General features: G+C 45.9%; 1 protein-coding gene across 1 annotated transcript in view; it reads left to right on the forward strand.

Annotated features, from left to right (window-relative positions):
- CADM3 (cell adhesion molecule 3) overlaps positions 1-8338 on the forward strand; it is a 74771-nt gene extending 66433 nt beyond the window's left edge. Inside the window, exons 6-9 of the mRNA XM_083374019.1 lie at positions 908-998; positions 2796-2962; positions 4947-5072; positions 6521-8338. Of these exons, the coding sequence (XP_083230145.1) occupies positions 908-998; positions 2796-2962; positions 4947-5072; positions 6521-6639 (503 nt within the window). The 3' untranslated portion in view covers positions 6640-8338. The remainder of the gene's footprint in view (positions 1-907; positions 999-2795; positions 2963-4946; positions 5073-6520) is intronic.
- Positions 8339-17012: the final 8674 nt, after the last annotated feature.

Consider the following 17012-nt stretch of genomic DNA (forward strand, 5'->3'; position numbering starts at 1 on the left):
CATTTTTCCTTCTCCCTCCCTCTCTACCTTTCCTTTAATGTTGCGCCTTTCTAGACCAAGGAGTCTTCAAACGTGGCCCTTTTATGACTTGTGGACTTCAACTCCCAGAATTCCTCAGCCAGGTGTGCCTGGCTGAGCAATTCTGGCAATTGAAGTCCAGAAGTCATGAAAGGGCCAAGTTGGAAGACCCCTGTTCTAGACTGTGATCTTGAAATAACGAGGATGATTCTATGGCAGGCCACTCTGGAATACCTAGAGGGTGCAAAAGCAGCTTTTAATAAATAAAAAGAATCGCCTTGCTTTGCAGCATGTCAGCATCCCATTGATTATTATTTTTAATTAAAAATATCTTTTAAAAAGTTCAAAGAGAGAAACTGGCAAGGAAGGCTTTGATGCAGATGTCAATGGAATGACTCATCTCTGGATTAATAAACCCAATAAAGAATAATAATCAATAGTTGTCCAGCCAGATACAGGTGGTCCTTGACTTACAACCGTTCATTTAGCGACCGTTCAAAATTTCCATGGCGCTGAAAAAAGTGACTTATGACCCCTTTTCACAGTTACGACCTTTGAACCATCCCCAGGATCACATGATCAAAATCCAGATGCTGGGCAACTGACTCGTATTTATGGCGGTCTCAGCATCCCAGGATCACGTGATCCCCTTTTGCGACCTTCTGATAAGCAAAGTCAATGGGGAAGCCGGATTCACTTTACAACCAGGTGGCCATCTTATCTTAACTGCAGTGATTCACTTAATAGCTGTGGCAAGAGAGGTCATAAAATGGGGCAAAGCTCAGTCAACAAATGTCTCGCTTAGCAACAGGAATTTCAGGCTCATTCTCGTAAGTCGAGGGCCACCTATAATCTTCCTCTTTCTTCTCCTTGGTCGTCTTCTCCGCAGACAAACCAACGGCAAAAATCGAATCCAAACCGGAGCGTCCACAAGAAGGGGACAGCTTAGTGCTTCAATGCAAAGGAGAAGGGAATCCGATGTAAGTGTCCTGTCCTTTCTTAAAATGCTATTTTTCTCCAGCCTCTATCCGACCTCTTCTTCCAGTTTTGTGGCTTTTGATCTTGGAGAAAACCAAGCTTTCTTGCCTCTGCATTTCAACTTGGCTTTAGAGTAAGGTGTGTGTGTGTATGTGTGTTGCTTTTGTGTGGGTTAGATGGAGAAATGAAACCTTTTCGATTCAGCTGAAGACTGTGAGAGCCTGAAACCTTTTCAAGGACACCAGAACAGGTGTGGATTTGAAGCAGATGGTTCCCATAACAAAGTGAACTTGTTTATATGGACTAAGTAAGGCGTTGGGGGTTTAAGCTGGGAAAACTATTGTTTAAAATCTATGAATTGGTGTTGGAACCTCAGAGTTAGTTTTGTTTCGACACGCCGTGTATTCAATAAAGAGTAAGATTTTCGGAACTTGGGAATTTTATTTGGATCCTCAAGTTGGATGTTGACAGTTAAGTTGCTTTTGAAAACAGGTGGGTCTGTGTGGGACAGTTGTGATTTTGAGTTCGCAGCTTCCCACGCACGCACAGACACCCAGGAGAGGCAAACTTTGGCAGCCCACGTAAAGGAGGCTAAAATGAGGAACATTTGCATAATTGTTTTTATTTTGCGTTTTCCTTTTTGAATTTTTCTCTGCTTTGGAAGAAGAAGCATTGTTGGGAAAAGCACTTTTCTGGCTTTGGCGCTTTTCAGCCAAGCATAGCATATGTAGCTTTTTCAACGCATCATTAACCATGAGGACTGCAAACTTACTTTTAAAAAAAAAAGTCCTGGAGATCCTTTATTTTTCAGCTGCCTACATACCATGTGTGTGTGTGTGTGTGTGTGTGTGTGTGTGTGTTTTCAGTACCCTGCAAAAAATAATAAATGGTTTATGATCAAATAAAAGTCCTACAGCAGCAAAAATAAAATAAAGTAAAATTAAAAAAATAAAACTAGAAGCGAAGAAGCAGATGCAAGCATATTTTGAAGGGGGCCATGAGTGGGAATGCAGATAAAAATTAATCGTAGCCAGACCGTGGAATCAATCCTAGCTATTTTTCAGTTCTTTTATTCTTATTGTTTCTTTTAATTTTTCGGGGACAAGTTCCAAGGGGTGACTATAGAAATTGAAATGATAAAATACAAATATTCCTCAATTTATAGCCACAATTGAGCTCAAAATTGCATTATAAGTTGAGACACCGGATGACTGCAAGTGAGTTTCTGGCATTTTTTTTTTCATGCTGTGGATGTTCAGTAAATGCCATGGTGACTAAGCAGCCGATTCATTTGAATGAGTGTTTTTTTGCTGGAAATGGGCGAAACCTTGGCAAATGGTGGTCACGTGACTGCAGAACATCGTGACAGCTGTGCAGCTGACGACGTGGTCACGTGACCACAGGGGGCACCAGAACCATTTGCGACCACCAGGGGGTGCTTTACAGCAGGGGGTCTCCAACCTTGGTAATTTTTAGAGTGGTGGACTTCAACTCCCAGAATTCCACAGACAGGCGAAGTTGAGGACTTCAACTCCCAGAATTCCTCAAACAGACAGGCTGGCTGAGGAATTCTGGGAATTGAAGTCCACCACTCTTAAAGTCGCCGAGGTTGGAGACCCTCGTTTTACGGGCCCTATAGCACTTGTTCCATGCCCGTGGTAACGTCGAACCATTGCAAAATGAGTGGTTGTTAAGCGGGGACTCAACAAAGCCAAAAAAAATCAACATCTTCCCTTCTCTTTGATCCGTGGATCTGTCTGAAGTCGTTTGAGACGTCTCTCTTCTTCCTTTCCTTACAGCCCTCAGGAATATAGGTGGGAGAAGGATGGAGTTGAGGCCTTGTTAGATGCTCAGGATGACATCCTCACCTTCCCCAACCTCAACAAAAGCGACAGTGGGACTTATATTTGCTATGCTTCCAATCTTGTGGGCAGGTCTTCTGCGAAATACATCCTGTCCGTCAGCGGTAAGCCAGGTTTTGTAGCCCCTCGGCCTCTTCGTTGACTTATTAACAGAATAACAGAGTGGGAAGGGACCAGGAAGGAAGGAAGGAAGGAAGGAAGGAAGGAAGGAAGGAAGGAAGGAAGGAAGGGAGGAAGGGAGGAAGGAAGGGAGGGAATAATAGAGTTGGAAGGAACCTTGGAGGTCTTCTAGTCCAACCCAGTGCTCAAGCAGGAGACCCTACTCATGGACTATGCTGTCTCAGGAATTCTGGGAGTTGAAGTCCATGAGTCATAAAAGAGCCGAGGTTGCCTACCCCTGCCCTAGACCATTTCAAAGGGCTGTCTCTTTTTAAAAACCTTATTTTTAAAAAAGAAGGAAGGAAGGAAGGGAGGGAGGGAGGGAGGGAATAACAGAGTTGGAAGGGACCTTGGAGGTCATCTAGTCCAACCCCCTGCTCAAGCAGGAGACCCTATCCCCATTTCAGGCAAATGGCTGTCCAGTGTCTTCTTAAAACTTCCAGTGTTGGAGCATTCACCGCTTCTGGAGGCAGGTTGTTCCACTGGTTAATTGTCCTCACTTTTAGGAAGTTTCTCCTTAGCTGCAAGTTGCTTCTCTCCTTGGTTAGTTTCCATCCGTTGCTTCTTGTCCTGCCTTCGGGCGCTTTGGAGAAGAGCTTGACCCCCCCTTCTTCTTTGGGGCAGCCCCTAATCCTTAACCCTACTCCTAGGAAACGCCCTCCTCCCACGCCAGCTCCTTTCATTTACCTCAAAGGGATGTTGTGGAAATGACAGTTGTGAGGAAAGTGCCAGCCCTTATACATTCTTTTACTTATTGTCTACTACAGCCTAGTTTTCTGCAACCGAGGGACAGGCAGAAATTCACTGGGGTTGGAAAGGTCACTAACCCAAATAAACTCCATTAAAAATTAACTTCAGACAATACCAGAGTTATTAAAAATTCATCTAGAGCAATCTAATAAAAGGTCCTAATTTTGTTATGGAGATTGGCCTACCAGGGGGGGATACAAGAAAGGAGAGAGATCCATATTTGTCCTGGTTAGCAACTTTTATTGCAACAACAAACTTGGGGGGGGGGGGGAAACTAAATTAAAACCCTCAAAGAGGCATTTTAGCTCTGTAGAGTCAGGAAATGAAAATAGAAAATCTCAGAGTATTTGGTTTCTATTTCATCTTGGCCAAAAACTTGAAAATGGCCGTAATTCTTGATCAACCTTAGTTCCCAATGGAGGAAACACCCTCACTAATTTAGTGAAGTTACTACACAGCTACAAATGGTAGTTGTGCAGCTTGCCAGGCATATCACAACGCTGTGCTAACTGTTGTCGTTTTTTTGCCTACCTATCCGTTTACACGCTGAGCCTGTATTTTCTGTGTAATTCAACTCTGCTATTTGCAAAAATTTGCACCCTGGGTAACCTTTGTGGTGGTGTGTGCATTTTCTTAAAAAAAAAAAGAAACGCACAAACCTATGGTGATAATAACAATGTTTCTGGCTACGAAGAGCAATGCAGCGAACAAGCAAAGGTAGTTATGGATTAACATGGTGTTTCTCAACCCTTGACAGTTTTAAGATGTGAGGACTTTGACTCCCAGAATTCCCCCAGGTAGCGTGGCTGGCTGGGGGATTCTGGGAGTTGAAGTCCACCTATCTTAAAGCTGCCAAACTCAAGAAAAACAGGATTAAGGCACTGAGAAGACTTAGCTATTGAACTCAGTAGATAAATTTGGGCCAGTTGCTGGCTAGGCTTCCATAAGGTGGCAGCTGAAGCAAGCAAGCCATGTTCTGAGTGGCCTGTCGGGATACTCTAGCCTAGATATCCCGGCTTGCTAAGATAATTTCATAGCATCTCTAAAGACAAATGAAGTTCTTCCGGTACGTGGGTGTGAAACCCAGAAATAGCGAGCAATAAGGTAATTTTGCAGAAGGGAGAGTGAATAAACTTTGCTTTGGCCCCTGAATCTCGCATTCTGCTTCCATCCGGATAGATGCCAGTCCCATGACGCCACAAAGGAGTAGCTATCACGCCATTGTCGGGGGCGTGGTAGCCTTCGTCATCTTCTTCCTCCTTATCCTCCTCATCGTTCTGGGACACTACTTGATTCGGCACAAAGGTAAGGGCCAGGGCCAGCCCACTCCTATCCCTTCGGCCTCTCCCGTCCCATCTTCATGTGTCTTGGAGTTCCACTGTGTTGTGATTCAGGGTCAGCCTGTGGGTTCGGCAGTTGGGTCGGACGACTCAGAGGAGGAGGAGGAGGGGGGGTGTTGAAGAGCTTGCTGAGAATAATATTGAGGCTCCACAGAGCCCTCAGCCAGGCCCCTCCCACCTGGTCACGACGCAGACCCAGCTGTGTGAGCCTGACAGCGTGGATGAAGATGACCCACAGCTGGCCCTGTTCAAGGACGCCCGACGCAGGAGGCAGTCATTCAGGAGTAAACAGAGGAAGGGGCTCCTCGGAAGGAGGCAGAGAGAAGCCACGCCCTGAACTGTATAAAAGGGGGAATGCGTGGGAGGGCTGGTTTGCTGAAGGCAACCGCTTGAAAAGCTCCTGTTTCATGGTTCGTGTCTTGTTCTATTTGTTTTTGTAGCAATAAATTTGGCAGGCGTAATTCCAGCCTCTTGCCTTCTTGTAAAAAGGGGTTGTCCCTGCCTTTTCTGCAGGGCCGGTAGCAGGCTGGTACAGAACACACTGCCCCGGCTCTTCGCTGTTCTTCAGAGGCCTCGGTCAATCAGTTGCCCAGATTGGAGTCCTACAGGAAGTCCTGGACTTAACAGGCACTCATTTAGCCACCATCCGAAGTTTACAAGGGCCCTGACAGGAGTCACGGAGGGCCAGTCCTTGGGCTTACGGCCACGGCCGCAACCCCGTGGTCACCTGGCCAAAATCCAGGCGCTTGGCCTAAGACGCAGGAATAAGTTAGGGCTTCCAATGCTCCTCCGTTTTATCTGCCCGTAGAAGGAAGATTTGCAAAAAAAAAAAGTGGTCCTTTTTTACCTAGGAACTGAGGCAAATAATTCTCATTTGTCTTCCTCCGTCCCTCTTTCCCTCCCTATTTTCTTTCCTCCCTTTTTTCCCCTCTCCTTTTTATTTCCTTCTCCATCACTTTCCTTCCTTCCCTCCCTCCCTCATTTCCTCCATCTTCCTCCCTCCCTCTCTCCCTTCTTTCCTCCCTCCCTCCCATTTTCCTTCCTTTGTTCTGTATCTTCTCCCTCCCTCCCTTTCACCTTCCTTCCTCCCATTCTGCTTCCCTCCCCTTCATCTTCCTTCCTTTCTTCTCTATCACCATCCTTCCTTCCTTCTCACCCTCTCACCCTCCCTCCCTTCCTTCCTCCCTCCCTCCCTTCCTTCCTCCCGCTCTCCTTCCCTCCCCAATTTCCTTCCTTTTTTCTCTATCACCATCCTTCCTTCCTTCTCACCTTTCCTCCCCTCCATTTTCCTTCCTTTTTTCTCTATCACCATCCTTCCTTCCTTCCTTCTCTCCTTCCCTCCCCTTCATTTTCCTTCCTTTTTTCTCTATCACCATCCTTCCTTCCTTCCTTCTCACCCTCCCTCCCACACAGGTACCTACCTGACCCACGAGGCCAAAGGCTCAGACGACGCCCCGGATGCCGACACAGCCATTATCAACGCAGAGGGAGGTCAACCAGGCGGGGATGACAAGAAGGAATATTTCATCTAAGAGGGGAAGGGGTGGGGAAATGGTGGCAGGGCAGCAAGGGGGGGGGAGGAGGAGGAGGAGGAGGAGGAGGAGGGGGAAGAAAAGGAAGAAGTAGTGGCCAATTGGACCCCGGCCTCAACCATTGGATGACAACGGAACCCACCCACCCAATATGTCTGTGGCATTTCTCTCGTGCCCAGGAAAGAATTGGACGGAGAAAGGCAGGGCCGAGATTAACGGTAGACGGAGAAGGAGAAAGAGAGAGAGAGAGAAAGAAAGAAAGAGAGAAAGAAAGGAGGGGGGGCATAAAAAGATCAGCTGGCTCATGATGCTTCTTGAACTTGTATAAAACATTGCAACCACATGGGAGGGGGGGGGAACTTCCCCCCCACCTGAACATTGGGAATCCTTGGAAACCAACAAAAGCCCCCCCCCAGCTTTTCCTGCTTGCTTGTATCTACATTCCTAAGCCTGCCGAGCTCACACTAAACACACAGAGCTGAAGAATGAGTGGTAATGCTACTTTCCTTCCCTTCCCTTTCTCCTTCCTTTCTTCCTTCTGGCTTGTTTTTAGGGCTGTTGGTTTGAGGGGGGGGTGTCTCTTCCCTCCCCTCTTCTCCCCCCTCCCTTTTTTTTCTTTCCTTTTAATGCTGTGCTCTCTTTTGGACTTTCTTTCTTTCTTTCCTTCTTTCTTTCTTTCTTTCTTTCTTTCTTTCTTTCTTTCTTTCTTTCTTTCTTTCTTTCTTTCTTTCTTTCTTTCTTTCTTTCCAAAGGTCTCCCATTCCTGTCCCCTTCTGTTGTGGGCATGTCTTGATGGTTAGGGTTAGGGGGGCGTTTGAGGGATTGGATGGGTCTGCGTTCTTTAGGAGGGTCCCCGTTGTGGGCTACGGCCTCCAGGATAAAATCAGCTTGTGCAAAAAAAAAACAGAAAACCAAAATCAATAAATTGGGAGGTTAGCATACACTGCACCGGAGTGTAAAACACACCCACCCACCCCCACAGGTGCTTTGTAGGTCCTTCCTCCCATTGAGAAATCTTTTCCTTCAAATCGGATCCTGGAGGGGGTGAAGGACCAAAGAGTCCAGATGATTGAAGCGAGGAACTAAGTAAGACGCATTTGGAGAGGTCCAGGAGCTCCGTGGGCCTCCAATAACGCCACTGCTATTTGAAGAATCTTTTGTTTCTTGGGGGAGGGGTCCTCCTGGGAAAAAAAAAAGGAAGGGTCTCTGCTTTCAAAGTCTTCTTGATCTGGTGCCCCTTCCTTAAATCATCTTCAAACCACCTGGTGCTGGTTACTTGAATCCTCTTCATTCAGAAAAAAAAAATTAATCTTAGGAATTTGGAGTCTCGGTTTGGATAAATTGCTACGAGTTATTTTAAATCCTCTTAATTCTGGATAATTGGCATCAGTTCCTCGGGTCTAGTGATCCGGACGAATTAATACCCGTGATTTGGGTCCTTTTCATTCAGACAAATTACCTGAATTTCCTTGATTCAGAAAAAAAAAGGGGGTTGGGTGGGGTGGGTTGTCAAGGTAACTCAGATCCTCCTTGATATGGACAAATGAGTACCAAAATTACTCGAGTCCTCTTGATTTTGAGCACCAGTTATTCGGATCCAGGTTTTGGAGAAAGCGGTAACTGACTTGGATCCTTTTCGTTCAGACGCATTTGGTACCGGCAACTTGAGTTTTCCTGATTCGGAGCAATCGGTCCTCGTAACTCGGCTCCTTCTTGATTTGGACAAACGAGTACCAATCTCTCGAGTGATTTTTGAAGAATCGGTAATCTCTTACTTGGGTTCTCGTGATTTGGACGAATTTGGGGGTGGGGGGTCTGCACCTGGATCCGCTTACTTTGTGTGGGTACCAGCTCCCGTGGGGGGGGGAAGAGTGGGGAAAGGGCTCTGCCGGATGGGAAGTCCTTGTGAACTGATTTTATCCTTCGGTCTCGTTTCGTTGCTCTCTCTGTCCGAGAGAAGGATGTTGTTTTGTGGTCTGTGTAAACGAGGGGCGCCAGCTACCCAATTGAAGTCCCTACCCAAACCCATGGCAAAAATAATAATAATAATAATAATTGTGACAGTGTAGTTGGGTGTCGTCAAAGCTTCCCAATCATGGGAGGCGGGGATGGTGGTGGACACGGGTGTTTTAAAGGGGTCGGGAAAGAGGCCAGGGTCTTCCTCAATTTTGAGTCACACTGTGTCAGTGTACAAGGGTGTCACACCCTTCTGTGTCTTCCTTGTCGTAGAGAGGAGAAAGGACTATGGGGGGGAATCACAAATTCCAGCCCCCAAAACATCCAGTGATGGGGAGAGTTGGACCAACAGGGTTCTTGAAAGCAACAGCGTCCGCCGTAAACTCTTATTGTTCACTGCTAACTACAAGATGGGGGAGGGAGGCCACTCGGATCTCAGCCCTCCCCCTCCCCCATGAACACAATTACAAGCAAATGGCTGCCATTTTCTTTCACCTGGACAGGAAATGGCGGCGTTTGGCAAACTCACTTTTGCTCCGTTTTCTTGCAAATCCCACCTCTCGATCTCATGATGGGACCCCGGGAGGACATGTTTATGTTTACTTCACAATCAGGAAATCAGCTTGATTTTTTTTTGCGTGAAGATCAGCCCCAGAAAGTAATAAGCTTGCCAGCTGATGCGACAACAAATTGTAACCTTCGTAACAATACACTTTTTAAAAAGTAAAGCACCTACCCGACCACTTGTTCATAAAAGCCTGTATAAGTGGGGGGAGGAGGAAGGGGGGAAAAAATCACATGACTAACTGCCAGTGTTTTAAACGTTTTCACAAACGCCTCAGCGAGGGCTAGAAACATGGTGGATCTTTGCATGAAATAAAGCAACATGAACTTGAAATAATTTGCATGAAACAAAAGGGTTGGCTTTTGGCATTTTAACATCCAATCCGGCGTGAGTAAATCTGTTGCCTTAGCTTTGCGAGTTTACAACAACCGTTTAGGGTTTTTTGTTGTTGTTTTTAAACATTTAGTAGTAGGATCGGTACACAGGCAGAGAACAAAATCCTCACAATTTTTGTGTTGATTCCTAGTTTTGGCAAGATGTAACATTGGGTGGCCGGGGTGTGGGGGGGAAATCTTTCTCCAGCAGATCAATATTTTGCAGTTCTGGCTGTCCAGAACTTCATCTGGTCATTTATTTTGAATTTCTCAGGATATGATTTGAGGCCTCTGGATAGATGATTGAACAGAGCCATTCGGATGATTTGGAGAAAGGTCTTGAAAATTTGATTTGTCGGAATCCAGCTGGACATTCCCAATCCAGCCCTCCTGTTTGGAACTTCAAAGCAATGTTTCAGATCACATCCATCGGAATCGGCTCTCTGAATATTCTGATTTTTCCAATGGCACGGATTCAACAAAGTGGGTTAAACTTGATTTTCAGCGTCTCGTCTCTCTTTTCCAGAGCAATGTCCTCTTAATGGGGCCATATGGGGTGGTGTTATCCCAACTCATGGGACGCGGTGGCTCAGTGGGTTAGGACGCTGAGCTTGTCGATCAGAAGGTCGGCAGTTTGGCGGGTCGAATCCCGAGTGTCGCGTAGCAGAGTGAGTGCCCGTTACGCGTCCCAGCTTCTGCCAACCTAGCAGTTCGAAAGCACGTAAAAACGCGAGTAGAAAAATAGGGACCACTCCGGTGGGAAGGTAACAGCGTTCCGTGCGCCCTTGGCGTCCAGTCATGCCGGCCACATGACCACGGAGACGTCCTCGGACAAGCACTGGCTCTTCGGCTTTAAAACGGAGATGAGCACCGGCCCCTAGAGTCAGAAACGACTAGCACGCCTGTGCGGGGGAACCTTTACCTTTACCTATCCCAACTCACAGAGTATTTCTCCCCCTTGGCAATTTTAAGATGAGTGGGCTTACAACTCCCAGAATTCCCCTGCCAGCTTTGCTGAGAGTTGAAGTCCATCCATCTTAAACTTGCCAAGGTTGGACAGATAACTGGCCTAAAGTTTTAGCCTGATCCAACCGAAAGGATTTGTGATCAATCGGCGCAAATCCACCAGGCCTCAAATCAATACAAGAAAAGCCGACAATTGAAGTCTTCAAGGTCTTTTGTGTGCTGGAAAGAGAAACACAAGGTTACTCGTCTGTGTGTGTGTGTGTGTGTGTGTGTTGTGCGCCTCGCTTAGGGAACACCCTTGTCATCCTAATTAGAGGCGGTATTTTGACTCAGCGGGGCGAGTCGCAGTTTTAAAACCCTGGCTGTCTCTTCCCGCACGCAACAGGTGATTCCTTTGTGGATTTTCCCTCTTCAGTTGTTTGTTCATTTCGTACCCAACACCCGAACGAACAGCGAACAGCGACCGACCGACGTGCAGGGGAGGCATGGCCCTCTTCAAAGAGATCAGCCGCTTTTGCTGTTTTGAACTCTCTGCCTGTTTTAATTTCCCCGTTTTTTTCCCCTGGGTGACTCAGCCTGCCCCAATCCCCACTCCGAAAAGACGGGTTCAGCCTCAGATCTCTGTTGCATTTAAAAACCGAAGCGCATGGATTTAAATGCTTGCATGGCTTTGCCACTTAGGACACATTTTAAGAGTGACAGGCAGTTGCTTTTGCTCAAAGAAAAAAATAGATTTCAACTCCTACAGGGCTGCTTTCTTTCTTTCTTTCTTTCTTTCTTTCTTTCTTTCTTTCTTTCTTTCTTCCTTTCCTTTTTTTCTTTCTTTCTTTCTTTCTTTCATTCTTTCCTTCCTTCCTTCCTTCCTTCCCTCTCTTTCCCTTCTTCCCTCCCTCTTTCTTTCTTTCTTTCTTTCTTTCTTTCTTTCTTTCTCTCTTTCTTTCCTTTCTTTCTTTCTTTCTTTCTTTCTTTTTCTTTCTTCCTTCCTTTTTTTCTTTCTTTCTTTCTTTCTTTCTTTTTCTTCCTTCCTTCCTTCCTTCCCTCTCTCTTTCCTTTCTTCCCTCCCTCTTTCTTTCTTTCTTTCTCTTTCTTTCTTTCTTTCTTTCTTTCTTTCTCTCTCTCTTTCTTTCCTTCCTTCCTTCCTTCCTTTCTTTCTTTCTTTCTTTCTTTCTTTCTTTCTTTCTTTTCTTCTTTCTCTCTTTGTAATAAAGCTTTGCAACGGGTCCGTAAAGAGATACCGCGCCAATTGTCCCTATTATGCAAAAGGATGCCCTGCTATGGACTAGAACCTTGAGTTTTTCAGACGTGTAAATATTTGATTTCCGGAGTAAGAGAGGCCTTCTGGATTTACTTCCTCTTCTCTCTCCAAGAAATAAATGGCTTTTTATCGTCAACAACACCGCTGCAAGAATAGATAAATGAAAAAAATAATAATAATAATAATAATTCAAGGTGGCCATTGAGGGCTGTTGTTTTATTGATGGTGTTATTTGTTGCTATAATTATTGTCGTTATCATTATTGCTCTTACTGTTATAACATGCCATGATTTCAGGAGGTCGCTTTCGTGACCGATCTTGAAAAAACCACAATTCTTTTTTTTTAAAATCAATCTTTGTAGGAAATGAAGGGAACGCATGTTTCTCAAGGCTTTTTAATCCCTGTTCATTATTAGCAGAATCGAAGAAAGGAAACTGATTTGTTAAGTATTGGTCTCCGATGCAAAAGGCGATGCAAATCCTCAAAATTTGGGGGGAAGGATTTAATCTGCAACCTCCTCCCTCTAGTTTCATGGCACAGTTAAAAAAATTAAAAAAACAGAAAGACATCCATTCAGACCCCTGAAAAGGGCAAACGAGATTTAAAGGAAAGTTGGATAAAAAAGCAAGAGATAAAAAGAGAATAAGAATAAAGGGATAGATAGAAAAGGAGAATGCCCCGCCCATTTTATGCCCCGCCTGGTTTTGTCCTGGCCCCACCCACTTTGGATTCTGGTCCCTCCCACTTTGGATTCTGGCCCTGCCCTCTGCTCACTTGGATCCCACCTTCCTCCAACCTCGGAGAAAACATTCTCAACCCTCTCTGTAGAAAAAGAGCTCTCAAACACTGGCCAGGCCCAGCCATGTTCCTAGTCCTCAAGATCAACACCTTTTTTTTTTACTTTTTTTTTTTGGCCTGTTCCTCCCTTTCCTTCCCTTTGAAGCTTTTATAGGGAATCTCCTGCTTTCTTCCACCACCCCCTCCCCCCCAAACTTCACAACAGCCCTGCAAGGAAACAGTCCAGAAATCCAGAACCCAATTAAACGAATCAATTGAGCCGGAAACAGGGAAGGGAGAGGAGGCCGGAGCGTTTCCATCTTGACGTATGGTTCAAACGCAGGGACGGAATGGAGAGACAAGCTGTTAAATTGCGAAACTGCAAAGATTTATTGACCGTGGGGTTGGTTGAGTCAAGCAGGGACTCAGGCTCCACTGCCTCTCTCCACCGCCTGCCGTCCTATAGCTTAAAATAAAAATATAACCAGATCTGCAACTAATATCCCAATAACGTTGCACCGCGGCGGTCTTAGTGGCAAAGAACTCCAGAATCTAGTTACGACTCCGGGGGAACGTAAATGTGCGTTTTTAGTGAGCCAGAAAAGAACCGAGTCCCCTCCTATGTATTTTTTTTTAAAAAAATTATATAAACAGCGCATCAGCAAAAGATTGGAAACAAAAACCCAGTTCTAAGAAAGAACAGAATCCCACTCCTCATTAAAAAAAACCAACAACAAAATGTTTAAAACCCAGCTGTCTTCCAACCAGCAGGTCAGTGAACTAACATCTAAGGTGCCCATTGTGCTAAACCCAGTTAATTGTCAGCTGAGTTAAATGCCAAGGAGGGGTGCCCATTTGAGGGGATTGTGTTTGTGCCAAACCCGCCAGTCTGGTTTTAATACCTTGCCAGCCCAGAGTGGGGATTGTTTCAAGGGAAGCCTGTTGTGTCTTCCCAAAATGAGACTTGCAGAGATAAGAGATAACAAACCTAGTGACTTAACATCACTAAAATAGGAGGGGGTGGGAAACACTCCTTGCACTTTTAAAAGAAACACACACACACACACACACACACACCCTAGCATTTTTAAAAGTCTGGCTCTGATTACCCTATCGGCAAAAAAACCCCCACACACAACTGCACTTCTGCCCTTAGAGATCAAGACAGACCATCGCTTAAAGTTGCGACAAATAACAAATATGCTGTGCGAATCAGCCCTGGGAAGTGGGCGAAGGGGCTATAAAACTGCACACACACCCCTTCCCCAAGTCTGTGAGTGGTCCTCTCTCTAAATTGTCATCGGGGTAACATTCTCTCCGATGTGAAAGAGCCCCTGAGCTGTGCCGATGAAGCTCCCAAGCACCAATTGTGTGTCAGCTCATTTGTCTCCCCGGCCTCCATTTTTCGCGAGAATAATTTCGCCGCCGCCGCGAGTGGCTTGCTAAGTCTGCGTCTGTCGTGTTTTGCACCCCCATCCTCCTCTTTTCTTCCTTGGGAATAGTCACAGCCCCTCAACGGAGGGTCCACAAACCTTGAGATCCGATTCCAGAGGTTGGCTGGGCCAGGCGCCTGCATTTTATTGGGAGGGGCAAATGTTGACCCCCTGAGGACCTCTAGTTATAATAATAATAATAAAGTTGGAAGGGACCTTGGAGGTCATCTAGACCAGACCCCTGCTCAGGCAGGAAACCCTGTACCATTTCAGACAAATGGCTGTCCAGTCTCTTCTTAAAAACCTCCAGTGTTGGAGCATTCACCGCTTCTGGAGGCAAGGAGTTCCACCGGTCAATTGTTCTGTCCCTGCTTCATATTGCTTCCAATACTATCAGCCCCCCCCAGTTGTTGGTTGTTGTTTTTTTTTAAAAAAAAAACTTTATCTACCATCAAAAAGGAGCTATAGTCCTGCTGAGCGGGTACGCCAAACTTTGCACCTCTTTGCAATGAATTGTCCGTGCTATCCGCAAGGCTATTTTCTCGGCACTTTTAACACGAGCAGAGGATCTTGCCCAGAAGGACTCCGTTGCTAAATGGCAACGCACTGCTCCCGTTGCTTCCAACCCAACCGCAGCTTTTTCAGCTAATAACTGCTGTCGGAAATGTGAGTTTCCCGCACCCCTTTTTTTTTAAAAAAAAAAAAAAGGCGAGTGATATTTGAAATAAGCTGCTCTTTACTTCCACTGAAGCCATCTTTAAGAAGCCAAAGCATCCAGCAAAAGAGACTTTAGGAAGGCGATGCGTGGAAGGGAGGAATCTGGGCTGCGATTTGGGGGCGTGAGAATCGGTTGTTTCGGGTCCATTGTCGTGTCTCTGGGCAGGTTGTGCGGACGGGGCATTTTGGGCCCTCCTTGCATTTAATTTTTGCCTGCTTACCTTGCAAGGTAGTCTCTGTGCCCAGGATTTGAAAGAGACTTTAAAAGGTGGGTTAACCGGATCTGGGAACGTTCCAGTGGCGGAAAAAGTTCCACTTTTTGCAGCTAACAGACCCCTCTGCCAAAAAAACCAAAAACATAAAAAAAGCATGGAGCCAAGAAGAAAAAAAAACTGCTTAGCTTGGGAAAGCAAAGGTCTGCATTCGCGTTTTAATTTTTTATTTTTAATTGATTCTCTAGGGGCGATTGACTTTCGGCCTCCCGTTTCTCCACAAACCTTCCCGTTCGAATCGTGAGAAAAGAAGCAGAATTCCACATTGGCAAAGTGGCCGCTTTATATTTATTAATTTGTATGTCTACCCCTCCCCAATTTTCTGGTGAATTTACTTTCCTTTTGCTTGTGGTTTTCTTCTTTTAGTTCATTGCTACGGCGTTGCTTATGAAAAAGATGAAGAGGGGTTTACAAACAGGAACCCAACAGTTTAGGTCGGGGGTGTGTGTGTCTCCAAACGTGGCCACTTTCCGACTTCTGCACTTCAACTCCCAGAATTCCCCAGCCAGCCAAGTTAGTTTCTAGCTCTTCGTTGTGCACGTTCTTACTTAGAATGGCCACCAGGAGGCAGCGTGGGGTTATATAGGACAAAACCGGCCACCTACTGTCTCCTGGTGGTGGCTTGCCAATTGCAGCTCAGACCGGCAACTTTTGTCACTAAGCAACACAGTCATAAAGTTAAAAATGCTTCCTGGGGAATTCTGAAGTCCACAAGTCTTAAAAATGGCCACGTTCGGAGACCCCTTGGTTTAGCCCACTGGTTTTTACGATGGATGTTGTTATTCAACTCATGATAAGGGTGGTATCCACCATCCCACATTGGTTAGAAAAGAAAAGAAAAAAAAAACTCTGGTGGTCCGTGCTAAGGATTCTGGGAAGTCAACTCGAAATGCATTGATATAAATTGATCGGCAAGCTTCCAAGACCATGTTTCAAAGCCAGCCCGTTATGAGCCAGGTTTACACACCTACATGAAAGTAAACTCTAGTTCCAGGTCGGGTGTTTTTAAGTTTTCACAACCATCGTCCTTTCCTTCGGCACCTTGCCAACCTCAGAAATGCCTCCGGGGTTGAACTAATTCCCTTTTTTTGGGATTTTTAAAAGCTGCCTATGCATTTGTGAGAACGGGGAACATGTGTTCGATTTTCCCTCATGCATTCTATTATTTTTTTAATAAATAAAAAAATACATACAAGAAGCGCCACTTTCCGAACTTGGAAAGTTTCATTCTAGAGGAGCCAAACTCCTCGGCACGCCTGGCTGAGGAATTCTGGGAGTTGAAGTCCACAAGTCATCAAAGGGCCAAGTTTGAAGACCCCTGGCTTAGCATCTAAGCCCTGATACAAGGGGGGGAAAAAGGGGGTGGGAAGCTTAAGTGGATTGTATCTGGCTTCCTTTGGGGGGGGTCTTGACAATTTTCCCATTTGGCGGCCTCTGATTTCTCCTTGTATCCAAGGTCATTAGGCACCAATGAACATTATCTTGCCATTCCAAAACGGGGGGGGGGACCTCTTCTTGTTGGGCGGGACTATCTGGTTCCCTTTTGGCCACAAGGTCAGAGGCAAACACGGTTGACCAATAGCTAACATGGATGGTGCCTGGCTTCCTTTGGGACTTGACCATTTGCAGCCTCTGATGTCTCCTTCCCTCAAGGCGTCGATGGAGAGGCTCCATCATCCAGTCCATGGTTTGCCCCAAAGGCGTTTTTTTTCCAAAAGTTGACTGGACTTGGTCAAAGTTTGACAAAGTTTGAACTCTGCCCAACAAAGTCCAGCTGTCTTTTGAAAAAGCACCTTTGGGTCAAGGCCTTAAGACCCCCGTGGGGTGAGGAAGGCTGCCCGGCCATCCTCCTTCCCAATAGCTTTTGAGTCTCTGGGCCCAATCCACCCCACGCCTGGACGGCCAGAGAAAAAGGCCTCCGCTGGCCATACAAAGAATGGAGGGTGAGCTATCGGCCCTTCTGAAAAAACAGACCTCAGCGGTCACCATTGGTGATGGCAATTGGAGGGAAGGTGGACGTTGACCGCTACGTGAGGAACGTTATTCTGCCCTCCATA

The sequence above is a fragment of the Vipera ursinii genome, assembly GCF_947247035.1.
Source record: "Vipera ursinii genome assembly, chromosome: 15".
In the NCBI taxonomy this organism is placed as follows: Eukaryota; Metazoa; Chordata; class Lepidosauria; order Squamata; family Viperidae; genus Vipera; species Vipera ursinii.